Source organism: Thamnophis elegans, chromosome 8 (genome assembly GCF_009769535.1).
Source record: "Thamnophis elegans isolate rThaEle1 chromosome 8, rThaEle1.pri, whole genome shotgun sequence".
Classification (NCBI taxonomy): domain Eukaryota; kingdom Metazoa; phylum Chordata; class Lepidosauria; order Squamata; family Colubridae; genus Thamnophis; species Thamnophis elegans.
Genome location: NC_045548.1, coordinates 36,437,080 through 36,465,008, shown reverse-complemented (window position 1 = coordinate 36,465,008; position 27,929 = coordinate 36,437,080). Strand labels below are relative to the sequence as shown.

The 27,929-nt window shown below is 47.8% G+C and overlaps 1 protein-coding gene across 1 annotated transcript in view; it reads right to left on the bottom strand.

Moving 5' to 3' along the window:
• Nucleotides 1-10,076: 10,076 nt before the first annotated feature.
• The window catches only part of MCM4 (minichromosome maintenance complex component 4), a 33,023-nt gene continuing 15,170 nt past the window's right edge, over nucleotides 10,077-27,929 (bottom strand). Inside the window, exons 15-17 of the mRNA XM_032222954.1 lie at nucleotides 11,123-11,351; nucleotides 10,818-10,951; nucleotides 10,077-10,186 (exon numbers count right to left, since the gene is read on the bottom strand). Of these exons, the coding sequence (XP_032078845.1) occupies nucleotides 10,094-10,186; nucleotides 10,818-10,951; nucleotides 11,123-11,351 (456 nt within the window). The 3' untranslated portion in view covers nucleotides 10,077-10,093. The remainder of the gene's footprint in view (nucleotides 10,187-10,817; nucleotides 10,952-11,122; nucleotides 11,352-27,929) is intronic.

Genomic DNA, 27,929 nt, shown 5'->3' with positions numbered 1-27,929 from the left:
GCGATATCAATAAACTGTACAATTCGACCCTCTACAACCATGATATCTGGGATGTTGTGCTCCAAATGATGATCCATTTGTATTTGAAAGTCCCACAAGATCTCCACCTTCTCATTTTCGATAACTTTTTCCACTTTATGTTCCCATGACTTTCTGGATACAGGTAAATCATATTTTTTACATAATGACCAGTGGATTAATTTAGCAACTCGGTCACGTCTAGTTTTGTAATCAGTTTGTGCAATTTTGCTGCATTCATATATTAAATGTGAAAGTTTCAACTTTGTTATTGCAAAGTCGGCAGTTTGGATTGTCAGTGGATTTTTTTATCTTCGTTTTCATGGCAATAGTTTGTAGTGCTTGTTCTTGAGCAGCCAGTATTAAACCTTCCATTTCTTTCTTGATAGTTCCTATCTTAAGCCATGTCCATGTCAAGTTGTCATCACATTTTCCTTCAATGTTCTTCAAATGCTGTCCATGCAAAGCTTTAGTTTTCCATCTATTTAATCTGTCATCCAGCTGTTTTTCCTTATATTCTGCCTTTGTTTCTGTTGTTTTTATGCTGTTCTCCATTTTCACAGCCTGCAGCAATTTTTCTGTACTTTGGTTCACATAATCATTCAAACTTCATTTTTCTTCTTCTACAGTTTGATGGATTTGCAATAGCCCCCTGCCCCCTATTTTTCTTGGCAGGTACAACCTGTCGATGTCACTTCGTGGATGTAAAACATGTTACATATTCAAAAGTTTGTGTGTTTTCCGGTCCAGGTTTTCCAGTTCAGCCAGAGTCCAGTTAATGATTCCAGCTGAGTAGCGTATCACTGGAACTGCCCATGTATTAATGGCTTTAATTATGTTTCCAGCATTCAGCTTTGATTTTAATATTTTGCGGACCCTCCTGATGTATTCCTTTTGCGTTGACTCTTTGACTTTTCCATTCAAGATGTTATCTGCTTCCAATATACCTAGGTACTTGTAACTATCATCCTTTGCTAATGCTTTCACTATATTTCCATTTCCCTGTTCTATTCCTTCTGTTTTTTCCATTTTTTCTCGCCGCATGGATAATATAGCACATTTTTCAAGCCCAAAGTTCATTTTGATGTCACTGCTGAACAGTTGAACTGTGTTGAGTATTGATTTAAGTTCAGTGGGGCTTTTTGCATATATTTTTAAGTCATCCATGTATAGTAGATGGTTTATCTTGCCATGTTAGCTTGAGATTTGGTATCCCAGTTTTGTGTTTCGTAAGATTATTGTCAGTGGAATTAATGCAATGTTGAACAGTAGTGGTGAAAGTGAATCCCCTTGGAAGATTCCTTTTCTGATGTTGACTTCACCAATGTTCTCCCCATTTGTTGTTAGAACTGTTTTCAATTTTTGCATATTTCCTTTAAAAATGTACAGATATTTTTGCTGATTCCAAAGTTTTCCAGATAAGTGTTAATCCAGCTGTGGGGTAATGAGTCAAATGCCTTCTTGTAATCAATCCACGCCATATTTAAATGTTTTTCTTCGTTTTGTATTTTTTAGTACCTATGTCTTTGTTTATGAGCAGCTGATCTTTTGTTCCTCTTGATTTTTTATAATTTCCTTTTTGTTCTACTGGATACAAACTGTTTATTATTATTTTCATCGTCTCTACTATTTGCTCTTATTGGTATTATGTTATGATTAATATTACCCTTTTGCTTTGCATGTACACTGAGAGCTTCTGCACTGGAGATAAATTCTCTTCTGCTGCATGTGCGAGACCAAGATGGCTGCGAGGCTCCGTCCGCTCTAAATTACCCGACGAAAATGCAGAAAAAACCGCGAGTAACAACTTTAAAATATAATATGAGAGGCTCGTCCGGGAGGCTTGAGACCCAGGGAGCCCGAAAAGATCAGCTAGCGGTAGGGGTTACCTCTTCGGGGGTAGCCCCGGACCGCAAAAGCACCAGCGTCTTCAGTGGCTTCCATGCTGGTCTGGCCGCTCGGCAGCGAGGAGGGGAATCTCGGCCTGGAAACGGCGGCGGCGTTCTTCGGCGGCTCCGTCGCCTATTTCACCTTCCAGCTTCGCCTGCCTGCGACGGGAGCGCCCTGCGGCCGTGGGACCACCCCCAGGACCGTCTCCAAGCCGTTTGGACGTTGCGACCGCTGACCGCGTGGATTCTGGCGGTTCCAGCGGTCTCCATGCTGTTTCGCCTATGTCAGCTGTTCGGCGGCGAGGAGAGGAACCTCAGCTCGGTGGCAGCGGCGTCGTTCTTTGGCGGCCTCATCGTCTGCCCCACCTCCCTACTCTGTCTGCCTGCAGTGGGGACGAGGAACTGGGGAGACCACCCTTGGACTTTACAGACCTGGACGACCCCATTGGCTCTAGGGATTCCGGTGGTTCTCGGGCTGCCTCGGCCATTTAACACTGAGGGAGCAAGTTCCATCTTGAGAACAGCGACGGTGTCCCCTGACAATTACAACGCCTGTTCCATCTTTCTACCCTATTTATTTTTAGTGGTGTGCCTTTGGGAACTCCTTGGAGTGGTTTTACCCCCAGAAGGAAAACTTTGGACCTGGGCTGCGGGTGGACAGATGATGGCAGCATTGTGTGTTCGCACTGAACCCCCGCAGGACCTTTTGACCAACAAATTTACAGAAGAAGAGAGGGGTTATAAGACACTCCCCCATATATTCCATCTGAACTATAATTGGTCCCCAGCCACTTCAACTCTGAACATTAAGAGCCAATTTTGCCATCTGAACTCGCACCTTAAATTTTAATCAATTGCGCAATTATTTTAGTTTCTTTCTTTTGTTTCATCTTTCTCTTCTTTCTTTGTATGGGATTTGCATGGGATACGTATGAGATGAATGAATGTCCCACTTTTATTATTATATTGTTGTAATTTTCTGTGTTTTAATTTTCACGTGGGGACTGTTTGGGGGAGTGCATGGGTATGTATGATTCGGAGGACCTGCCGGGAGATGTGGGGGCCATGGGGGTGGTTGAGGGACCAGAGACACGGGAGAGGGTCGGAGTATTACGGTCGTAACAGGGAGGGGCAGATATGGCGGGGACTTTAGGGCAGGCCATTACCGGGGAAGGAGGGCTCGCTACATTACAGAGATCCCTCCTTCCGGCCCTATGAGTCCCACTCCGAGACCAGATGGCGCAAGTAGTCAGGACCCTGGACTCAGGCTGCTGTCGCTAAATGCCAGGTCTGTGGTACATAAAGCTCCTCTCGTCCGGGACTTAATTTTAGACGAGAGGGCAGACCTGGCATGTATTACTGAAACCTGGCTGGGCCCAGAGGGAGGAGTCCCCCTTGTAGAGCTGTGCCCAGAAGGTTTTCAGGTGCTGCACCAGCCGAGAGCCCAGGGAAGGGGTGGGGGTGTGGCCATTGTTATCCGGGAGTCGTTAGTTCCTCGTAGGGTCCCTGCTCCGGAGCTTGTCGGGTGTGAGTCCCTGCTGATAAAGTTGGACCTCAAGGGTCAAGTGGGTCTGCTGTTAACGTACCTGCCTCCCAACAGCGTTGCAGCAGCCCTCCCCTCGCTCCTCGAGTCGGTAGCCGAGCTGGCAATTGAGTTCCCTAGGTTGATGGTCCTGGGGGACTTTAATTTGCCGTCGCTCGGTGAAAACTCTGATGGGGCGCAGGAGTTCATGGCTTCCATGACAGCCATGGGCTTGACCCAAGTAATCCGTGGCCCAACCCATTCAGCGGGTCACATGCTCGACCTCGTATTCCTCTCGGAGCAGTGGATTTGTGATCTTGGTCTGAGGGGTAATGACATCATACCCCTGTCGTGGTCAGACCACTGCCTGCTGAGGCTCGACTTCCGGAGACCAAACCCCCACTGTAGGGAGGAGGAACCGACCAGGTGGTTCTGCCCCAGGCGACTTATGGAGCCGTTAAGCTTCCAGACGGAGCTTGGGGTCATTCCTGATACTTTCGCCCACAGTCCGGTAGAGACTCTGGTTGCTGCTTGGCACTCGGCAGCATCGGAGGCTCTCGACCGGATTGCGCCACTACGGCCCCTCCGAGGCGGCGGATCCCGGAGACCTCCTTGGTTCACCGAGGAACTCCGGGAGATGAAGCGCCGGAGGAGATGCCTAGAGCACCGATGGAGGTCCGATAAGTCCGAATCGAACCGAGCAATGGTAACCACCAGCACCAAGGAATACACCAGGGCACTTAGGGCAGCGAAAAGATCTTATATAGCCACCTTGGTTGCGTCCGCTGAGTCTCGCCCAGCCACCCTGTTTAGGATAACCCGCTCCCTATTAAATAAGAGGGAAGCGGGGGAACCCTTGCAGGGCAGAGCTGAGGATTATGCCCAATTCTTAGCGGACAAAATTGCTCGGTTTCGGTCGGACTTGGACTCCAGCTCTGCAGTTCCAGCCAAGGCACAAGAGGATCAAGTAGACCATCTCTGGGTTGAGTTTCAGGATGTTGCCCCTGGGGATGTGGACAAGGCCATGAGGGCTGTAAGTGCCTCCACCTGTGTACTGGACCCGTGTCCCTCATGGCTGGTTACTAACAGCAGTGAGGTGACACAAGGCTGGATCCAGGCGGTTGTTACCGCCTCTCTTCGGGAGGGGAACTTCCCCGCCGCATTAAAAGTGGCGGTGGTGAGACCCCTCCTAAAGAAGCCATCTCTGGATCCAGATGTTCTTAATAACTATCGCCCAGTCTCCAACCTTCCCTTTCTAGGGAAGGTTGTTGAGAAGGTGGTGGCCTTCCAGCTCCAGCGGTCCTTGGAGGAAGCTAGCTATCTCGACCCCTTCCAGTCAGGCTTCAGACCCGGTTACAGCACAGAAACCGCTTTGGTCGCATTGACTGATGATCTTTGGAGAGCCAGAGATGGAGGACATCCCTCCATCCTGGTTCTCCTTGACCTCTCAGCGGCTTTCGATACCATCGACCATGGTATCCTTCTGCGACGACTGCGGGAGATGGGAGTGGGAGGCACCGTGTTGCGGTGGTTCTCCTCCTACCTCTCGGACAGGTCGCAGTCGGTGTTAGTGGGGGGGCAGAGATCGACCCCTAGGCCCCTAACATATGGGGTGCCTCAGGGTTCGGTCTTATCCCCCCTACTATTCAACATCTACATGAAACCGCTGGGAGAGATCATCCGCAGGCACGGGATAAGATACCACCAATATGCGGACGATACCCAGTTGTATCTGTCCGCCCCGTGCCAACTCAATGAAGCGGCAGACGAGATGAACCGAGGCCTTGAGGCCGTTATGGACTGGATGAGGGCTAACAAGCTTGTACTCAACCCAGAAAAGACCGAGTGGCTGTTGTGCTTCCCTCCCAAAGATTCGACCAATATTCCATCACTCAGGCTGGGGGGTCAAATTTTACACCCCTCAGAGAGGGTTCGCAACTTGGGAGTCCTCCTGGATCCACAGCTATCTCTTGACCACCACCTGACGGCTGTGACCAGGGGGGCATTTGCCCAGGTTCGCCTGGTGCGCCAGTTGCGACCCTACCTGAATCGGGAGGCTCTCACAACAGTCACTCGGGCCCTTGTGACCTGTAGGCTGGAATACTGCAATGTGCTCTACATGGGGCTGCCCTTGAAGAGCATCCAGCGACTTCAGCTAGTCCAGAACGCGGCCGCGTGAGTGATTGTGGGTGCACCTCGGTTCACCCACATAACACCTATCCTCCGCGAGCTGCGCTGGCTACCTGTCGATCTCCGGGTGCGCTTCAAGGTGCTACTAGTCACCCATAAAGCCCTGCATAGTAGTGAATCTGCGTACTTGAGAGACCGCCTTCTGCCAATTACCTCCCTGCGACCAATTAGATCTCATAGATTGGGCCTCCTCCGAATTCCATCGGCCAGTGCCGGCTGGCAACTACAAGGAGGAGGGCCTTTTCAGTAGTTGCTCCGACCCTTTGGAACGAGCTCCCCGTGGAGATTCGTACTCTCACCACCGTCCAGGCCTTCCGCATAGCCCTTAAGACCTGGCTAGCCCGTCAGGCCTGGGGACAAAGATAGCCGCCCCTCCCGAATGATGAATGAATGTTGCTCATTATTTTTACTTATATGTGTCTATGTCATTGTTTGTATTCCCCCTCCTGATTTTATGTGAGCCGCCCTGAGTCCCCTCAGGGAAAAGGGCGGCCTATAAATGTTAATAAAATTCTAAATTCTAAATTCTTGTGTGTCTAATGACACTTGGCCAAATAAAATATTCTATTTTATTCTATTTTCTTAAAATATTCTATTTTATTCTATTTTCTTAAAATATTCTATTTTATTCTAATTAGAGCTTCCAGAAACATTTCAGTTACCCCAGGAAGAGTCACAGCTGGCACACAAACACACAGCTTGCCTCTTGGGAATTAGTGACATTTGAGGATAAAGGAGCAATATTCATGTAATTGTTTCCACATCATTTTAGTACATCTGGCTCTTTGGAGATCAAAACAGACCAACCCTTTTAGCCTTTTGTAAGGCTCTAAAAGCCTGGCTGTGTTCCTGAGTCTCGGGTGCTAAATGTGTCCAGGGCTCTGTTTTCTTGCTTTATTGCTAACTGGCCAGGTACCTCAGCTGCTGTGTATGTTTATTTTGGATGTTTGTTATTTTTTTCAAAATGTTTTAGTGTTTTAATTGCAATATATTTTTTTGTATTGTAAGCCACCCAGTCACTGATTGAGATGGTCGGTTATAAATAAATAAATAATTTTTTTTTAAAAAAAAAAATCTCCACTAGAAAAGCATAAAGGAAAATAGAAAACTCTAATTAGACTACAAGTTGCTGTTTGCCTGTTACATAAAACACATACAGACTAAACTTGCAAAGGGAAAACAAACACCAGAAACAATACATCAGGGAATAAATAACATACAAAAGGTGTTGGCTGGCTTTTCCTGTTTCTGGATCAAGAGCTTCAATCAAGCTGACAGTCTTGAGTCCTTCAAATGCAGGTTAGCTTCACAGTAGCCTTAGTTACACTTACTTGCAGGTTTGTATCCTACCATTTATTTAGGAATTTAAAACAGCACATGTAAACACTGTGACGCCCTGCATCCCCCCTCATAATTCTGCGTCGTAGATTTGACTGATAGAATGCCTGTCTGAGAATCATCCAGTGAGCTTCTGGATCTGTGCAGTCCCAATCTGATAATTAACCATGCTTTTCATGCTAAGAAATTACTATTTGGGCTAATTTGGGCTACTGTTAAATGTGCTTAATTAAGTTTGTTTTCAAACACAAATGGAAAGAATTTTACATACTAAATAAAAAAACAATTGTACTGTCTAAAACAGTTGTGGCACATTCCTTTTGGGTGCATCCTAGAATCTTTCACAAAGATGCTATCTTATTATTTTTCAGACTGTAAAATGATGACATGTATTTGAAAGCATTTTTTTTAAATCCAAACATGAACATTTCCTTCCTATAATTATGTTTTTAGTGCTGCGGTATGAACAGATGTACACTTAATTAAACTAATTTCATTATCGTGAAAACATGAATATATGTATATATAGTTTTCTATTTCTGTTTAGGCAGGCTATTTCAATATATTTTAGCTAGCTGTCTTTTGCTGAAAAGAGAGCTACATGTTCTATTGGTTTCTAAATATAATTTAATATATAAACTGTCATTGTTAATATTTCCATACAAATATTACTAATCTGTTGCTGTCCCTTTCTCTAACTTGTGTTTTTAAGTTTTTAAAACTGATTAACATTGTTTTATTTGCATCATGAAAAAAAACTAGAATTGTAATTCAGTTTCATTCAGGTTCCAAATTTGCCTCCATCTCCTCCTTGTGGTTCTAATTATTACAACAAACAAAAATATTTTTCCAATAGTAGCAGTGGTATAAAATCTGTCCAACTATTCTGTCCAACAGTGACCCTCTTAATTTATTTTATAAAATAGTTTTGTTATGGTGTAAGGATTTATATTGCTTATACCAGATGAACATTTGTTAAGTGTAAGCTAGTTGCTGTGCAGTTCAGGTTTAGGTAGTGGCTTTGTTGTCATTTGACCATGTTCTTAAAATTTCAGATGTAGCAAGAGCTGAAAATGTTTGTTGGTCTGTTTCATGAATATCTTGTACACTGAATATATGAGAAATTTCAAATTCTATCCTCTGTCCACTTCTCTGTGTTGAAATGCATGCCTTCACTTTATTGAAGTTTAATAGTAAGTCCACATCTGATTTTGGAATGGCAAAGTGGCTCAGTGGTTAAGATGCTGGGCTTGTCAGCTGGAAAGCCGACAACCCAGGTATGAGACCTAAGCTCCAACAGGGTGAACTCCTGTCCTCTCCTGTCAACCTAGCAGTTCGAAAGCTTGTAAATGCAAGTAGATATAGGTACTTCAGAGGGAAATGAACATCTCTCTGTGACATATGCTGGCCATATGACCAAGAAATGTCTTCAGACAGCACTGGCTCCATGGCCTTGAAATGGAGATGAGCACTGCCCCCTTTAGCCGACAACTAGCAGAGTAGAATCCACAGGGGCTCCTACCATCTGATTAGTATTATTGATTACTTAACATTCTAGTGTGGCATTTGTTTCTAATATGAATCAAGTTAGTCATTCTTTATGAGGTACTAAAAAGCAGTTGTAATTTGACCAAGCCAAGGAACAAATGCCAGGTTTGCCTAAAACTATTTAAAGATTGGATATAGCAACAGAGTCCTTTAAGTCTGAATTTACTTCTCTGCCTTTTTTAACTTCGTGGGAATTTTGGAGTGTCTGAGATGCTTTTGCACCCCTCTCTCCTCCTCTGGTCTTCTGCACTGTTTATCTGCTCATCACTTTGGTAATGGACTTTCTCCTTTGTTTTCTACATTTTTCTTTGTGATTTAATTTAAAATGACTATTTATTTCCAGGTACAATGCTGACTCTTGGTTTCCAAATGCTTGAACAGAGAACATTTAGAGTACTTCCTTACCTACATTTGACCTGAATGTTTATTCAGTTATACAATTCTGTCGTGTATTAATCAGGTTGTGTTGATAAATTATCCTAGTCAGCTTGGAGCTCCTTTATGAACTGACATATTAGTGACAATTCGGAATAGACCTTTCAATGATTGTTATATGGCTCTGACTCAGTTTCAAAGCCTCTGTGCTAGTTCCTGTTGTTAGTTTCTTTGAAGCCTACCTCCTCTCCCTCCCGCCCCTCCAGCAAAGCTTTATGCTTTATATTTAAATACTGGCATCTTAATTTCACTTTGAATGAATTCTGGCCACTTGATTTTCAGTTTACAACGTACTGGTAAAATCCCCATGGCTAAATATCAGTCCAATCACATGACTACATCACATGACTTTCAATGCTATCATATACTATGTGTCCTATATTCTGTATACCTACAGCATTTATAAAAATATTATATAAGCTTACTTAGAAGTTGAATTAAATTTGGCCTATTGATAAAGGCAAAGAGTAGGGCATCAATTTGCTATACTGAAAAGATTAAAATAATTTCCGATTCTGCAACTCAGAACAAAGTCCTTTTGGAGGAATCAAAACACAAAACAATAATTTGCTCCTCAAAATATTAAGTTATCTTTCATATGTTGATGTAGTATTCCAATAGTTCAGAACAATAACAATTTATGCGGGCTACCAAAACTATTTATGCAAAAGTAAGTGAGCTTATAAATATTCACAGTTGGAAAATTAAGTTAGAAGTTTTGTCCACTATACACATAAAGCTTTTTAAAAGAAAAAGGCAAGCCTCACTGTCTTCCACCTGAATTGTTTGCTTTCTAAACATGAAATTATAAAGAATAAAAAATGAACTACTGTATTTCGACCAAACAGACACAACTACTTGAAGTTTGTGAAACAGATTGATTTTTTTATTGTAACAATATTTAAAATTTGTATGCAATAATGAGTGTAATATTATTTCAACAATCTTTGAATTCTAATTCTCTAGTACTCCTGGTGTTTAAATGTATAGCATTTATTCAGTTTAAAGAAATATATTCATGAAGATAAAATCTACTGTGCTTTAAGTATTTACATTTTTTTAAAAAATTAAACTTTAGATATGAAACATCAGTGGTGATGTTGACAGCCTCTGTTAAACAGTATTTTTAATTATTGCAAAATGATGATTTGAATTAAAGTAATCTCACAGTCCTCCCAGTTACAGTCAAGAAATCATCATCAGTCAATGCATGAAGTGCTTCTTCAAACATTTCTTTAGTGATAGCCTTGAAGAAAAAAATTGAAATGAACAAATATGACTTTCAATTAACCAGCATAATATCAGCAAGCATTCCTTTATCTCCCATCAGTTTTCCTTCACTGATTTCAAGTTCAAGATTTTTCAACTATAATTCAAATGTACATACAATCTAGAAATTATATAATAGATCTGGATATCTAGGACCATTATTTGAATACTTCCTGAAATATTACTGATAAAACTTTCTGAAAAACATGATCAATCTTGGCAACTTAGCTTTCTCCAATCTGATATTATCCTATACATGCTGTAAATCACATCCCATGCTGGAATTGTAATCCAACAGAGAGAACCAGACAAGAAAAGGTATTCTAAAATAACTTTGTTCTCCAATTTCTGCAGATAAAATGGTCACAACCAGATCACTATTGCTCTTCAAAACATGCACACTGTCTTTTGCATTTTCTGGCTTCCTATGAAAAATGCATATTCTTATAGAAAGATAAGACATAGTATTTTATTTGATTAGTAGTTATGGCTTTTCAGTAGCTATGAAATAAATAATAAAAGTGAAGACAAAACATTTTAAAATAAATAGAAGTGCCTTGTCGGATATAGATAAACTATATAAAATCTTAAGCCTGTATCAAACTTACTGTTTCAGATTGTGCACGAAGATCATCAAAGAGTTGTTGATATTTTAGAGCTGGTGTTTTACCCTTGGACTGAATAAGTTTCTTCAAAGCTTGAGCCAATTCTTCTTTGCGCTTACGGGCCGTGGCACTCATTCCTTGAAGAGCAAAAATAGAAAAAAAACATAGAAAGAGGATTCTACACAACATTCTAATACTACATACAGAACTGTATTGAGATTATGGCATCAGCATTTTAGTGTTATCATCATGTGGAAATGTTTATACACATTTAAGCAAGGAGAGAACATGTATTATTATATGAAGACCTGTTGTAAGAATAGATATGTCCACAATTCCAGTCCTTGGATCAGTGGCAGATTGCTTTAAAGCCTCACGATGAAGACGTTTTGCTTCTTCTACATCTATTGTTTCCACCTTTGCAGAAAAACGCACTTTAGCATGAGCTTCAGCCAAACGAATCAATGATTCTAGTTGCCTGGGATATGCTGAAATCATCCCTTTTCCACTCCCAACTTTCCTCATATCCACATATGCCTAGTGGAGAAGAAAAGGTTATAATATTGTTTGTATATATTATGTACATGGATTAAACATTTTAGATAAGATATTAATGAGAAGGAGAATACAAATATAAAAAACACCAGTTCTACTATTCAATCCAAACAAACAATGGCTAAGTTTTTTACCCTCATCCATTTTGTGGGGAATGATATTACAATAGAATAGAATAGAATAGAATAGAATAGAATTCTTTATTGGCCAAGTGTGATTGGACACACAAGGAACTTGTCTTTAGTGCATATACTCTCAGTGTATATAAAAAGGCAAGATACATTCGTCAAAAATCATAAGGTACAGCACAGTGATAGTCATAGGGTACAAATAAGCAATCAGGAAACAATATAAATCGTATTATTCATATAATTTTCAATATATACGAGATCAATGATTTATCTCACCTTTAAATATTTATGGAACGACCGTTGACTTACCTGAACGGTCCTTCTATGTGTGCTGCGAGGGGAATCCAAGCATGGGTTAACTTTGTCCATTAGCCTAGAGACTGAGTTATGCAAATGTTGACCACGCCTCCTCTGACTGGATGAGTCAGTTTTGTACGAAGTCAGCCGGTTATGATGTGTAACAATATCAATGATGGCCATAGCCAAACAAGTCTTGTCATGTCCAGAGTAAAGTCAAGTCAGTAGTCAGATAAAGAAGTCATCGAGTCAAGGTCTTAAGATAGCCCTGGCCAGCCGAAGCTGCAGGCGGGTTTGGATTCCCCTCGCAGCACACATAGAAGGACCGTTCAGGTAAGTCAACGGTCGTTCTCCTGTGTGCTGCTTGGGGAATCCAAGCATGGGAAATGCCAAAGCAATTAAGAGGCTGGGCGGGAGCTAGGCTGGCCAGGGTCCCCTATAGAGGGGAGCACCCGTTGCAATACTCGCTACCGAAAGGAAGCCTCAGCTGAGGCATACACGTCAACCTTGTGGTGTCTGATGAATGGTGATGGTGACGGCCAGGTAGCCGCTCTGCAAATCTCTTCCACTGAGGCTTGAGTGGCCCAGGCCGCTGTGGTGGCCGCACTCCTGGTAGAGTGAGGGGTGATGCACCTGGGAACCGGTCGGGATTGGCTGTCATAAGCAAGAGGGATGCACGCCTTTAACCATTGGCCGATGGTATGGGAAGACACCTTCTGCCCCATGGATGATGGTTGAAAGGATACAAAAAGCGCTTCCGACCGTCTGAAGGACGCTGTGCGCTTCACATAGCGTCGAAGAGTCCTGCGCACATCCAGGTGGTGCCACTGGCGTTCCTGTGGATGGGAAGGGCTGGGGCAGAAATCTGGAAGGATGAGCTCCTGAGCCCTGTGGAATAACATGTTGATTTTTGGCAGGAAAACCGGGTCCAAACGGAGGACGACTCTGTTGGGATGGAATATGCAGAGATCCGCTTGAACTGACAGTGCTGCCAATTCGGACACTCTTCTGGCCGATGTAATAGCTACCAAAAACACAGTCTTAAGAGTCAATAACCGAAGGCTGATGGATGTAATAGGCTCGAATGGAGAGGCCATAAGAGCCTTGAGCACTAATGTCAAGTCCCTTAGCAGCACCTTTCAAAAAGGACTTGACTCGTGAGTGTTGAGACAATGAACGACCCTGGCCGCCCCCAATTACCGTGGCTAAGGTCGCAACCTGCCTGCGAAGTGTGTTGGGTGCTAAAACCTTGTCAAGTCCGGTTTATAAAAAGTCCAAGACTTGGGGCACCAAAGCCTTGAGAGGGTCGGCCCCGGTGCGGTGGCACCACCTGGAGAAGGTCTGGCAGGTGCCCTCGTAAATACGAGTAGTAGATGGATGACGGGCCGCTTGAATAGTGTCAAGGACCTTACTTGAGTAGTGAAGTCCGGTTAGAATAGCCTGCTCACGTGCCACACGGCTAACTGCAGCAGCTGGGGGTTTGGGTGGATGAGAGCTCCCTGGTTGAGCTGAATCTGGTTGTCCGGAATCCTCCACGGACGTGAGATCGACAGGTGCACAAGGTCTGCGTACCAGGGACGCCGGGATCACATCGGAGCCACCAACAGGACTTCCGCTTGCTCCATCAGAATCTTTTGGATGACCAGCAGGAGAATTGGGAGTGGTGGGAAGGCGTAAAGGAGGCCGGCCAGCCACGGGCTGCGTAGGGCATCCACTCTCTCCGCCCCGGGTGTCACGTACCTGGAGTAAAATCGTGGTAGTTGCATGTTGTAAGGCTGCACGAACAGGTCCACTTCGGGATGGCCGAACTGGCGAGAGAGCTCTCGAAAGAGGTCGGGGTGGAGTTGCCACTCCGCTTGGTCCACCATGGCTCTGCTCAGCCAGTCCGCCTGAGTGTTGGAATCGCCCGATATGTGTTCCGCCCAAAGCGACAATAATCTGTTCTCCACCCAGTGATGTAGTTTCTCCACCTCCAGCATCAGGGCCCTGGAGTGGGTGCCCCCTTGGCGGTTGACACGGGCCTTGGAGGCCACATTGTTGGTCAGGATTACAATGTGGTGGTTTGACACTATGTCCCTGAACTCCTGGAGGGCCAGGCAGATGGCCCGGAGCTCCAGCCAATTTATGCTGTTCCCCAGTTCTCGATCTGACCAGCGGCCCTGTGCAACTCGATCCAGGCATGGGCCCCCCACCTGAATAGACTGGCATCTGTCGTAATTTGGATGCGGTTCGGTTCCTTGAACGGGCACCCTTTGAGGAGTTTGGAGGACGTCCACCACCGAAGGGATTGGAGAGGTTTGGGTGGAAGCCGCACCTTGATCTGGGAATGGCTGGTGTGTGCCCTCTGAAAGGGAAGCAGGAACCATTGCAATGGGCGTGCATGGAATCTGGCCCAGGGGACAATGTTTATGCAGGAAATCATTTTCCCAAGTAGTTGGGAGAGCGCAGCCAATGGTAAAAGTCTCTGAGATAACACCTGGGCTGCCAAGCGTTGGATGCTCTGACACCTTTCCAGACACAGGGAGACCTCGCATGTGATGGAATTGATGATGGTCCCCAGGTGGAGCAACGACATGGTTGGCTGCAGGTGACTCTTGGGGATGTTCAGGACGAAGCCATGACTCCACAGAGAGTCCATTGTTACCTGTAGATCCCATAGGGCCTGGTCCCGAGATGGAGATAGCACCAAGATGTCGTCTAGGTCAGTGTTTTTCAACCTTTTTTGTGCAAAGGCACACTTTTTTCATGAAAAAAATCACGAGGCACACCACCACTAGAAAATGTTAAAAATTTTTAACTCTGTGCCTATATTGACTATATATAAGGTGTTTTTCCCACGGCACACCTTACACTATGTCACGGCACACTAGTGTGCCGCGGCACAGTGGTTGAAAAACACTGGTCTAGGTAACAATTTACTCTCACCAGGACTGAGCGAAGTGACGCTGCCACCACCGCCAAGAGTTTGGTAAAGGTGTGAGGGGCCGATGACAGGCTGAAGGGCAAGGCTCGGTACTGAAAGTGGCAACCAGCAACGTGAAAGTGTAGGAACCTCCGATGTGCCGGATGGATAGGCACATGGAGGTACGCCTCCTTGATGTCGACTGATGTCATCATGTCGCCTTGGCGAATGGATGCCAAGATGCTTTTTAAGGATTGCATCTTGAACCTTTGATACTTGATGTACCGATTGAGTCTTTTCAAATCTAGAATGGCCCGCCATCCCCCCAAGTTCTTGGGCACTAGGAATAAGATGGAATAAAACCCTAGTCCTTCCTGGCCTTTTGGAACCTGCTCTATGGCGTTGATGGAAATGAGATGCTGTATTTCGGTGTCCATGAGACGCCTTTTCATTGATCATCTGGGCACAGGGCATCTGATGAATTGTCTCGGGGGGATGGAGAGAAATTCCAGAGTGAGGCCCAGCCTCACGACCTGGAAGGCCCAGGCGTCGGACGTGGTCTCTGCCCACTGATGGGCGAAGGCCAGGAGATGCCCACCCATGGGTTCTTCCCTTTGTGAGTCACTGGTACCTCCGAAAGGACCAGTTGCCAGTCCCACAGAATGGCCTTCGTTTCTGGGAGTGCGCCTGGTTCTGCTGGCGACCCCTATTTCTGGCCCTTGTGCAGTCCTGACCGCGGTCCTGTGGCTGGGTAAAGGCCCTGTTGTAGTGGGGAACGTAGGGGGGGTTGGTGAACCCAGAATCACCATCCCAAAAGGGCTGGCGCCTATTGTAAGGTTGTTGCCATCTATTGGAGCACCCTCCAGTGGAAGGGAGGACCTTGCGTTTATCCCTTGTCTCTATGAGAATTGGGTCGAGTACAGACCCAAACAAGGCCCCACCTTTGAAGGGGGTGGAAGCAAGGCGCCACTTGGATTTAACGTCAGCCTGCCAATGGTGAACCCATAGCAGACGCCAGGACGCCACATTGGAAACCACAGCCCGGGAGGCAAATTTTGCTGCATTAAGAGTGGCATCCACCGAGAATTCCAGGGCTGCCATCAGTTTGGTAACATCTTGGTGAAGAAGTGCATCCTCAGGGGCAAGTCTATCCTGTAACTGCTTAAGCCAGACCAAGGAAGTCCTATTAAAGAAGGACACTGCAGTAGCAGCATGGAGGGCCCAGGCCACAGCCTGATGGGCCTTACAAATGACTGTTTCGGCCTTACGGTCCTCAGCCTTCAGAAATTTCTGATGGGATTAAAGCTGGGGAAGCTAGAGTAGCCACGGGTGGATCCACAGTCGGGAATTACAGAATACCCTCCAGTTCCGGAGTGGAAGTGTACAACTTCCTGTCCCCAGTGCTTGGTGGGGCAACTGCAGTCGGTTGATCCCACTGCTTTTGGACAAAATCTAGAAAAAGTTTGGGGGAGGGAATAACCTGCAATGAAACTGGCTCAGCAAAAAGGTGTTCAGTTGGATCCAGGCCAACTGCAGTGCTATCCTTAGAGGCCGCCTCCCCCATGTGAGTGGTAGTCTTAGTTTTATATAATAAAGACTTGAACAGCGTGGGGCGAAATAATCCAGAGGAATTAGGTTGATCGAAGATCAAACCTTCATCATCAGAGAAATTCCTGTCTATCACTTCCCCTTCTTCCACCAAGGCCGAATCCTCACTATAGACTGAGGGGGGAGGTGAGGAGGGGCCTGCCTGGAGATCTGGGAGATTCATCTGCAGGGCCTGGGAAGTAGGCCCACTCAGGGTACTGGGGGCTGCAGGGGCCTGAGCTCTGCTATGCAGTTCAGCATCTACACCCCTAGCAATCACAGTAGAAATCATCTGATAGAGATCAGGGGGGAGGCCTAGATCCTGGCCTTCCGCAGGCCTCAGGCCTGCAGCAGTAAGGGTAAAGATAGCAGAAGGCCCAGCACGTGGGATCGCGTGGAGTGAAGCTGCGCTGGCTTCCGAAAGAATCAGAGTGGGTTGGGGCCCCAACATTCCCTCCCCAGCATCAGAAACCTGGGGCAGGGCAAGATCCGGTGACCAGCTCTGGTTCCCTGTTGGGCACAGCGGAGGGGCTGGAGAACTACATTGAGGGAGTAACACTGGGGGTGAATTGCTAGCCTCCCCAGCAGCCTTAGCCGCTGTCTTGGGCTTCTCTTTTTGCCTGTGGGCCCTATCCGAAGCTCCGGATGTGTCCCTGGGCCTTTGACTGGGGGCTCTGGTAGCAGCCGTGCCGGGCCTCGAGCTAACCCCCGTCGGAGCAGGGGGTTGGGAATCATTAGAGGGCTTCTGCGCATGTGCAAGTTGCAAATGGTCGTCAGCCTTCTTGCTCCGGCTAGGTAAGTGGAAAAAAATGCTAAAAACATTACCGTTTTAGCTGCGAGTCCATACGGGAAGGGGTCCCAATGGTAGAGCATGACCCAGGGGACTCGAGCAGGCGGTCAGCTAGGGGGTCACCGCTCTTGGCTGGTTCCCAGCCTGCACGGTTGCTTCAGTGGTTCTCTTTGCTCTGGCGGCGAAGATGGCGGCTCCGCCCTGACGGCGCCGCTCCCAGCGGCCTCTAACAACGCCGTCCTTTGGTTTTATTCTCTGGACTCGGGAGAGCCTTGGACTACATTAGATACCATCGTGCCAGAGGGGAGGTGGCTGGTCCGAATGGCGCTGAACGAAATCGGGCGGCTGGCTTTGTTGCCACTGCCACGGCCCCCCCAAGCCCCCCCCCCCATCGCCCCATCGGCTTGTGGCGGTCCTGGCGGCTTCTGTCCTTATTTCCACGACAGGGAGAAGACCTTGGAGTTACACCAATCTGTCGTCGTTTTCAGAGAGTGGGGTGGTCGATTTGCTGCGGCGCTGGACGGAAGTGGACAGCTGACTTTGTTGGTCACCTTTTGTACGCCCCCCCGCTCCATTCGATTGGGCCTTCTCTGTGGCGTGGCCTCTCCTCCGCTTTTGTCAGCCTCTGCTTTGCTGCTGCTTCGGCTGCCATTGAAACGGGGAGGGGGGGCATGGTATTTGGGAGGGGATTACTAATTGTTCTGGAGGAAGAATCTGGAGTTTCTGCTGCCTGTCTTACTGCGCATGTGGAGGTTTCCCGCCAAGGCCAACGGCACCGACATTCCATCTTGATGATGCCTTTTGAAGTTATCTCACACCTGACACTTGGGAGAATTATTATTGGACTGTAACTGGGATGCCAAGGAGTGGGGAATGGGTTATTCTATGTATCATTTGCTTTCGCGCCTAAATAATCAGTCTTCGCTTTGCTACGCTTCTAATCATTTATAATTAGTAAAAGTACGCTTGATTTCTATCAATGGAGTCTCGTGGTTTTCCTTTCCTAATTATCTAATGGAGGAGTGCTGACAGTAAGCGAAGACTCACTCACACCCCACCAGAAGTTTTCAACCTACCGTGGGGGGTGTACTCAAAAGAAGGAATGGAGAAAATGTCATTGCAAGCGAGCGATGATGAGGAGATTGAAAGAGAAACTGCAGAACCAACTTTACCTGAAAGGCTAGCTGGCCTAAGGGTAGAGGAGCCTACGGTTCGGCCCCGATGGACTTTGGGAGTGGGGCAAAAAGAGGATTCTGAGAATTTGGATGCAGGAGTTACCAGAAGAAACCAAAAGAAAAAACCAGCGGACTGGGAAGAAGCTATGACCGAGCGAAAGACCCGAGGGAGAGCGATGGAAAGGGAGCAAACGGAAGAATTTGAACAAAGGTACTCCATGCATAAATTTATGGAGGGTGAAGAGGCCGAGGGGGGATGGGAGCAAGCAAACCCAGAAACAGCCTTCCCCCCTTCCAGCCAGGGCTGCTGCTAGAGTAGGGGGGTCCCCCAGAAGACGCAGAATGGCAAAAGTCCCTCCCTTACCAGTAAAATATAACAGTGATACGAAGAGGTTGGGTCTTTTCGTCATTCAGATTTGCAACTACATGGAAATATATGGCCCACATTTAGAATCAGATGAGATGAAGGTGCGAATGGTTTCACTTTCTTTGGAAGAAAAAGCGGCCGATTGGATGGTGAGCTTACACCAATGTAATTCCCCTCTCCTGGGGAATTTTGATGACTTTATGGCTGCACCGCTTTGGTCACATTGATTGATGATCTCTGGAGAGCCAGGGATGGAAGTCATGCCTCCATCCTAGTGCTCCTTGACCTCTCTGCGGCTTTCGATACCATCGACCATGGTATCCTTCTGCGACGACTGCGGGAGATGGGGGTGGGAGGCACTGTTCTACGGTGGTTCTCCTCTTACCTCTCGGACAGGTCGCAGTCGGTGTTGGTCGGAGGGCAGAGATCGACCCCTAGGCCCCTAACGTGTGGGGTGCCGCAGGGTTCGGTCCTGTCCCCCCTCCTATTTAATATCTACATGAAACCGCTGGATGAGATCATTCGACGGCACGGGATAAAATACCACCAGTATGCGGACGATACGCAGCTGTATCTGTCCGCCTCATGCCAACTCAATGAAGCGATTGACGTGATGTGCCAGGGCCTCGAGGCTGTTAGGGACTGGATGAGGGTTAACAAGCTTGTACTCAATCCAGATAAGACCGAGTGGCTGCTGTGCTTCCCTCCTACTAATTGGCCAAGTGTTCCATCTCTCAGGCTGGGGGGTCAAACAGTACGCCCCTCAGACAGGGTCCGCAACTTGGGAGTCCTCCTGGACCCACAGCTGACTTTTGAACACCACTTGTCAGCTGTGACCAGGGGGGCATTTGCCCAGGTTCGCCTGGTGCACCAGTTGCGTCCCTACCTGAACCGGGAGGCTCTCACAACAGTCACTCGTGCCCTTGTGACCTCCAGACTGGACTACTGCAACGTGCTCTACATGGGGCAGCCCTTGAAGAGTATTTGGCGACTTCAGCTTGTCCAGAATGCAGCCGCGCATTCACCCACGTAACACCTATCCTCCGCGAGCTGCACTGGCTGCCTATTGGTCTCCCGATACGCTTCAAGGCGCTAGTCATCACTTATAAAGCCCTTCATGGTATTGGACCTGGGTACTTGAGAGACCGCCTACTGCCAATTACCTCCACTAGACCAATTAGATCCCACAGACTAGGCCTCCTCCGAATTCCATCCGCCGGCCAGTGTCGACTGGCGACTACCCGGAGGAGAGCCTTCTCTGTGGCTGCTCCGACCCTCTGGAACGAACTCCCCATGGAGATTCGTACCCTCACCACCCTCCAGGCCTTCCGCATAGCCCTTAAAACCTGGCTGTTCCGACAGGCCTGGGGCTAAAGATCCGCTGCCCCCTATCTCGAATGGTATGATTGTTGTGCTTTTTAACTATGTATAGTTTTGTGTTCTTGTTAAACTGTTTGTATCCCCCCTTCCCTTTTTGAGTTGTGAGCCGCCCTGAGTCCCCTTAGGGAAAAGGGCGGCATATAAATGAAATAAAACTCAAACTCAAACACACACTTAAGAGGAGGTTTGATGACCCGCTGATTTGAGGAACGAGGGAAGGTGAATTTTATGGCCCTAAAGCAGGGAAATAGGCCGGTGGCTGAATATGTTCAGGAGTTTCAACAGCTTTCATCGTATATGAGGGGTTGGTCTGGAGAGGCGCTCCCAAATCAGTTTGCATTGGGATTAAATGAGGACATTTACCAACAATGCGTTAACAGACACCTTCCTGAGCAAGTTGTTACTTGCTATGAAAATACAGCAGATGTTGAGCTAGACTTGATTAGACTTCAACGTGCAAAAGAGGAAAAAGCAGAGAGATCCCCCCCCCAGCTCAAAGGGCCCCATTCCGCATCAGGGATGAAGGGAAGCCCTGCCGATAAGGCCAAGCCTTTCACGTGCCTCCGTTGTGGGAAAGGAGGCCATCGAGCCATGGATTGCCGCGTTAAACTTCCTCCAACCGCCCCACCCCCTGCCAAGAGGAAAGGGAAGGCAAGCAAGGCCCCGGGGAAGAAGGAGGCTGCGTTCGCTGCTGAAAATACCCCCCCAGCGTTTCCAGCCGGAGGTGGAGGAGGAAGCTGATGTGACCACCACGGCTCGCCTTGTTGCGTGAGTTCTAATAAAGGCCCCATGTTGATCCCAATTGAATTAAGGGTGCCATCTGGTGGGGAGACGGAGCGGCTTTCCGCTCTACTCGACCCAGGCTGTTCTAGATGTATGATTAATCCAGCAATGGTTGAAAAACTGGGCTTGAAATTGAGGACTTTAAAAACCCCTATTGTTTTTTGCCAAATCGATGGATCCATTGCGGGGGGGGGGGCAGCCCATTTTTACACTGAACCTCTAGAGATGAAAATGGGCACCCATTTAGAATTGATTTCTTTTATTGTGGCGCCTGGGATGGACAGACCCCTTATTTTGGGACTCCCCTGGCTTCGTAAATGGAACCCTCGCATTAACTGGAGGGAGGGGTGGCTGCGTATTCGGACCAGCACAGCCCCAGACGGGGAGGCCGATGCCCCTGAGCCTGCTGGCTCCAACCCCGCTTTGGCCGCCAGGGGCCAGGAAAGAATTGAAGGGGAAGAAAAGATTCCGAAAGAGTATTGGGACCTAAGGGGGTTTTTTAGTGAAAAATCTTCAGATAAGCTTCCTCCCCACAGACCCACTGATTGCTCCATCAAAACTTTGCCTGGAGTACCGCTTCCAAAACCCCAAATATATTCTATGTCCCCAAGGAAGATGGAGGAAATGAGGAAGTTTATTGACAAGAACTTGCAAAGGGGCTTCATTGAACCAGCCAGACCCAAGGTAGCAGCCTCTGTACTATTCAGAGTGAAGAAAGATGGCTCTCTTTGTTTGTGTGTGAACTTTAAAAACCTTAATTCAATCTCTTCTCAAAATCTCTACCCTTTGCCTCTGATGAAGGACATGCTGGCCCAACTGGGGAAAGGCCGCATTTTTACTAAACTGGAGTTACGGGAAGCATACTATAGGGTCCGAATAAAGGAAGGGGATGAGTGGAAGACGGCTTTCAACTGTCCCCTGGGTTGCTTCCAGTTCTGTGTAATGCCCTTTGGCCTGCAGGGGGCACCTGCAGTTTTCATGCAATTTATTAATGAGGTTTTGCATGACCACCTCTACAAGGGCGTTATCGTATATCTGGATGATATCCTTATTTACACACAAACACATGAGAAAAATGTCAAGTTGGTCCGCACTGTCCTAAAGAAGTCCGAGCCGCGGAACTTTATGCCAAGCTATCCAAATGTGAGTTTCACCAGGAGTATCGGGTATCGTATCTCCCATGCAGGGGTGGAGATGGACCCCGCTAAGGTCAAGGCGGTCACTGAGTGGGAGGCTCCCCGTACACGTAGACAATTACAGAAATTTCTGGGTTTTGCCAATTTCTATTGTCAGTTCACCCCTTCTTTTGCCAAAATTGCACTTCCAATCACTAATTTGTTGAAGTCCAAAGGTGGGCCGAAACCCAAGCCTAGCAAGCCGTTGAATTGGACCATGGAGTGTCAAGCTGCTTTTGAAAAGTTGAAACAGCTTTTCGCCAAGGAGCCAGTTCTGAAGCATCCGGAGATGGACAAGCCCTTTGTCGTTCAAGCTGATGCTAGCGACGTGGCGGTGGGAGGCGTTTTGCTTCAGACTAACGACCAAGGTAATTTATAACCTTGTGCCTACACCTCTCGTAAACTCACACAGAGAGATGTTGGGCGATCTGGGAGAAAGAAGCATTTGCTGTACGTTGGCGCCACTTGCTGGAGGGTGCTAAGCACCCGTTTGAGGTGTGGACTGACCATAAGAACTTGGAAGGTTTGAGGACTCCCAGGCGACTCTCCCCTAAGCAGATGCGCTGGGCTCAGCATTTCAATCGTTTTAATTTCACACTTAAGTACATCCTGGGGGGGGGGGATTTCATGGCTGATGAAATGTATTGAGACTCCCTCAATACAACTGCTCTAAGCTTAGTATTGTTCAGCCCGTGGTTCCTGCGTCCAGCCTCGCTGCTCCTGTTGTTACTAGGCAACAGACACACGCTAAGGTGGACGTGTCTCAAGATTTTCTTTCCGACCTCGAAAAGGTCCTTCCTCAGGATGATTGGTTCCAGCAGCATCAAGGTGAATACACAGAGGGACGATTTACCGTGGATTGGAGCGAAGCTTTACGTCTCGTTGTTCTCCAACGGGCATATGATTCCAAGTTGGCAGGGCACTTTGGATTTGTGAAGACGCTGCATCTTGTGAAACAACAGTTTTGGTGGCCATCTTTGAAGGACATTGAACTTTATGTCGCCAGCTGTCCTGTTTGTGCGGCCGCTAAATGCCCGCCGGGGAAACCGCAGGGTTTACTCCAGACTGTAGCTCGCCCTGTCGCCCCCTGGAAGGAGATTTCTATGGTTTTCATTGTCGAACTTCCTGAAAGCCAGGGGCACATGGTCATATGGGTGGTTACTGACTTGTTTTCCAAGCAAGTTCATTTTATACCTTGCCCTAGGATTCCTTCTGCGAAGGCACTCGCTAAACTTTTCATTCCTCACGTTTACCGTTTGCATGGCGTGCCTGACCGCATCATTTCTGATAGGGGCGTCCAATTCACCTCCGTCTTCTGGAAAGAATTTTTTAAGCGCATTGGCTCCGCCCAGGGTCTAAGCTCTGCCCACCACCCTCAGACTAATGGGGCTTGCGAGAGGACTAATTCTGTACTAGACCAATATTTATGTTGTTTCATCAATTACCAGCAAGATGATTGGGTGGACTTGTTGCCGCACGCGGAAGTGGCTTATAATAATTCTGTACATAGCAGCACTGGATTCACCCCTTTTCGTGTTGTGTTTGGCCAGGACTTTGTTCCTATTCCCGAAGTTCCTCTTGAGCAACCACAGGTCTCATCCATCTCCGACTGGAGTGAGCGGTTGCGGCATATTTGGCCTTTGGCACTTCGCACTTTGGATGCTGAGCATCGCGCGCGTAAGAAACAGGCTGATAAGAAACGTGCTCAACCTTATCAGTACAAAGTGGTTGACCAAGTTTATCTATCCACAAAGTTCCTTCAAACTACGCAGAAATCAAAAAAGTTGGGGCCCAAGTATGTAGGCCCGTTTCCCATAATCAAGGTCATCAATCCTGTTTCGGTTCGCTTACAGCTACCCAAGCACCTCAACCGTGTATATCCTGTTTTCCACATTAATCTCATTAAACCTGTTTCTTTTTCATCTTTACATCCACCAATGGATCCGCCACCTGCTCCCCTATTGATTGATGGTGAGCAGCATTTTGAGGTTCGGGAAATATTGGACTCTCGAAGACGGCGGAATCGACTTCAGTACCTGGTGGCTTGGAAGCATTTTCTTCAGTCTCATGCCAAGTGGGTGGACAAGTCCCATCTCCGGGCCCCCCAACTACTCCACCAGTTCTATTCTGCTTATCCTGACAAGCCCTAGTTGACTCTCCTTCCTGACTTTCTCCCTCCCCCTATTTTTCTTTTTCTGTTTTTTGTTGTTCGTCTGTTTGTTTGTGTTTTGTTGTTTTCCAGGCCTGACCGCCTTTTTCCGGAGGAGGGCCGGATGTCAGCCTCTGCTTTGCTGCTGCTTCGGCTGCCATTGAAACAGGGAGGGGGGCATGGTATTTGGGAGGGGATTACTAATTGTGCTGGAGGAAGATTCTGGAGTTTCTGCTGCCTGTCTTACTGCACATGCGGAGGTTTCCCACCAAGGCCAACGGCACTGACATTCCATCTGGGTGATGCCTTTCGAAGTTATCTCACACCTAACACTTGGGAGAATTATGATTGGACTGTAACTGGGATGCCAAGGGGTGGGGAATGGGTTATTCTATATATCATTTGCTTTCGCGCCTTAATAATCAGTCTTCGCTTTGCTACGCTTCTGATCATTTATAATTAGTAAAAGTACACTTGATTTCTATCAATGGAGTCTTGTGGTTTTCCTTTCCTAATTATCTAATTGAGGAGTGCTGACAGCTTTCTTCTTGCGGCTGCGGGGCCTCCTCTCCTTACCATCTTTACCATCTGGCTCTCTCTGTTTATGGACATTGGACTTCCAGACTTACGACCTTCCTTCGTTACGACCACTGCCGCCTACTACTGCCCCAGGGACACCACCTCAGCCACCCAGACTTTGACCCCTTCTCCATGCTGTTTTGGGAGGGAAGACGAATCACTCCCTCTATATCACCGTTGATCGGCCATTGACTCGAACCTTATGTCTCCGCCTTACAAACTTTCCGAACCTACTTGCACAATATCAATTTTTAATATCTGCGCAAACTTTTTCTGTATGTGGAGTGTGTATGCTTGTAACCTGAATGATCCTACGTTCTTTTAAATTAGCTTAATTTATTCTTTTTTATTGTATTATTGTATTCTTTTTAATTCTATAGTGGGGTATGTATGTGGAGAATGCCTGGTCGGTACGTATGAGGCGATTGAGAGTGCGGCCTGGAGCCCCCTCCACTGAGTGCAGAAGCAGAAGTGGATGGGGGCCTGGATCCACCTCTCATCCCAGAGTGTTTGATATGAATGGCCTGCCGAGAAGAACGGGGGCCTTGGGAGCGAGGGGGGGGTCTACGGGGATGGGGACGCGGTCACGACTGGGAGGGGCAGGTATGATGGGAGCTACAGGACTAGCCATTACCGGGGAAGGAGGGTTCGCTACGTCACAGCGATCCCTTGTTCCGGCCCTGAAAGCTCAACTCGAGGACCAGGTGACATGGGAAGTCAGGGCCCTGGTCTCAGGTTGCTGTTGCTAAATGCCAGGTCTCTGATTCATAAAGCTCCCCTCGTCCGGGACTTACTATTAGACGAGGGGGCAGACCTGGCATGTATTACTGAAACCTGGCTGGGCCACGAGGGAGGAGTCCCCCTCTCAGAAATGTGCCCAGAAGGGTTTCACGTGCCCCACCAGCCACAACACCAGAGAAAGGAGGGGGGGAGTTGCAGTTATTATCCGGGAGTCATTAGCTCCTCACAGGATCCCTGCTCCAGAGAATGTCGGGTGTGAGTCCCTCCTTGTGAAGTTGGACCTAGGGGGTCAAGTGGGCTTGTTTCTGACGTACCTACCTCCCAGATGCGTCACAACAGCCCTGCCTGCACTCCTAGAGTCAGTAGCCGGACGGGCGGTTGAATTCCCCAGACTTATAGTACTGGGGGATTTCAACCTGCCATCTCTTGGCGAACGCTCTGATGGGGCCAGGAGTTCATGGCCTCCATGACAACCATGGGCTATACCCAGGTAATTCAGGGTCCGACCCACGTGGCGGGACACACACTCGACCTTGTGTTTCTCTCGGGACAGTGGAGATGTGATCTGGAACTAAAGGGGATAGAGATCTCGCCCTTGTCATGGTCAGATCACTTCCTGCTGAGGCTTGATTTTCGGAAGCTACTCCCCCACTGCAGGGAGGTGGAACCGATTAAATGGTTCTGCCCCAGGCGCCTGATGGACCGTTTGGGATTTCAGACGGAGCGTGGGGAGATACCTGACTCCCTTGCCCACAATCCGGCTGAGTCCTTGGTCACTGCCTGGAATACAGCGGCGGCTGAGGCATTAGATTGGATTGCCCCTTTGCGGCGTCTCTGCAGCAGTGGATCCAGGAGGGCACCTTGGTTTACGGAGGAACTCCGGAAGATGAAGCGCCAAAAGAGACGTCTAGAGCGACGCTGGAGGGCTAGTAACTCCGAATCCGACCGAGCACTACTAAGAGCCTTTATTAGGACTTATTTAGTGGCGATACGAGCGGCAAAATGTGCTCATTTTTTCACTCTTATTGCGTCCGCAGAATCTCACTCGGCTGCCCTGTTTAGGATAACCCACTCCCTCCTGAAAGGGAGGGATGCGGGTGAACCCTTACAGGGAAGAGCTGAGGAATTTGTTCAGTTTCTGTCGGACAAAGTCGCTCAGATTCGGTCGGACCTGGACTCCACTTGGCAGTGCCAGCAGAGATGCCGAGGGAGGGCCTTGATCAAACTTTGTGGAGTGAGTTCCAGCTTGCCACTCCTGAGGAAGTGGACAAGGCCATGAGAGCGATGAGTGCTGCCACCTGTTTACTGGACCAGCGTCCTTCCTGGTTGGTTTCAACCAGCAGGGAGGTGACACAAGGCTGGATCCAGAGGATTGTGAACACCTCTCTTCAGGAGGGATCTTTCCCGCAACCTTTGAAGGAAGCGGTGGCAAGACCCCTCCTTAAGAAGCCTTCTCTGGACCCAGCTGCCCTTAAAAACTATCGCCCACTCTCCAACCTCCCTTTCTTAGGGAAGGTTGTTGAGAAGGTGGTAGCCTTCCAACTCTGACGGACCTTGGATGAAGCGGATTATCTAGATCCCTTTCAGTCTGATTTCAGGCCTGGTTACTGCACCGAAACCGCTTTGGTCACACTGACCAATGATCTCTGGTGAGCCAGGGATAGAGGACATTCCTCTATCCTGGTGCTCCTTGACCTCTCAGCAGCCTTCAATACCATCGATCATGGTATCCTTCTGCGGGGGCTGGAAGAGGTGGGAGTGGGAGGCACCGTTTTACGGTGGTTGTCCTCTTACTTCTCTAGCAGGTTGCAGTCGGTGTTGGTCGGAGGACAGAGGTCAACTCCTAGGCTCCTTAAATACGGGGTGCCGCAGGGCTCGGTCCTGTCCCCCCTCCTATTTAATATCTACATAAAGCCGCTGGGTGAGATCATTCACCGGCATTGGACTAAATACCATCAGTACGCGGACGATACCCAGCTGTATCTGTCCACCCCGTGCCAACTCAGTGAAGCGGTGGAAGTGATGTGCCAGTGCCTGGAAGCTGTCAGGGTCTGGATGGGAATGAACAAGCTTGCACTCAACCCTAACAAGACCGAGTGGCTATGGATGTTGTCCCCAAAGAAAGTCTAGATATTCCATCTTTAAACCTAGGGGGTGAAATCTTACACCCCTCAGAGAGGCCCCGCAACTTGGGTGTTCTCCTGGATCCGCAGCTGACACTAGAACACCATTTGTCGGCTGTGACAAGGGGAGCTTTTGCCCAGGTTTGCCTGGTGCACCAGTTGCGGCCCTATCTGGACCGGGAGGCACTCCAAATGGTCACTCACACTCTCGTCAGCTCAAGATTCGACTACTGTAACGCGCTCTATATGGGGCTGCCCCTGAAAAGTGTTTGGAGACTACAATTGGTCCAGAATGCAGCCGCGCGAGCGATACTGTGTGTACCGAGGTATACCCATGTGACACCTATCCTCTGCGAGCTGCACTGGGTCCCTATTGGTCTC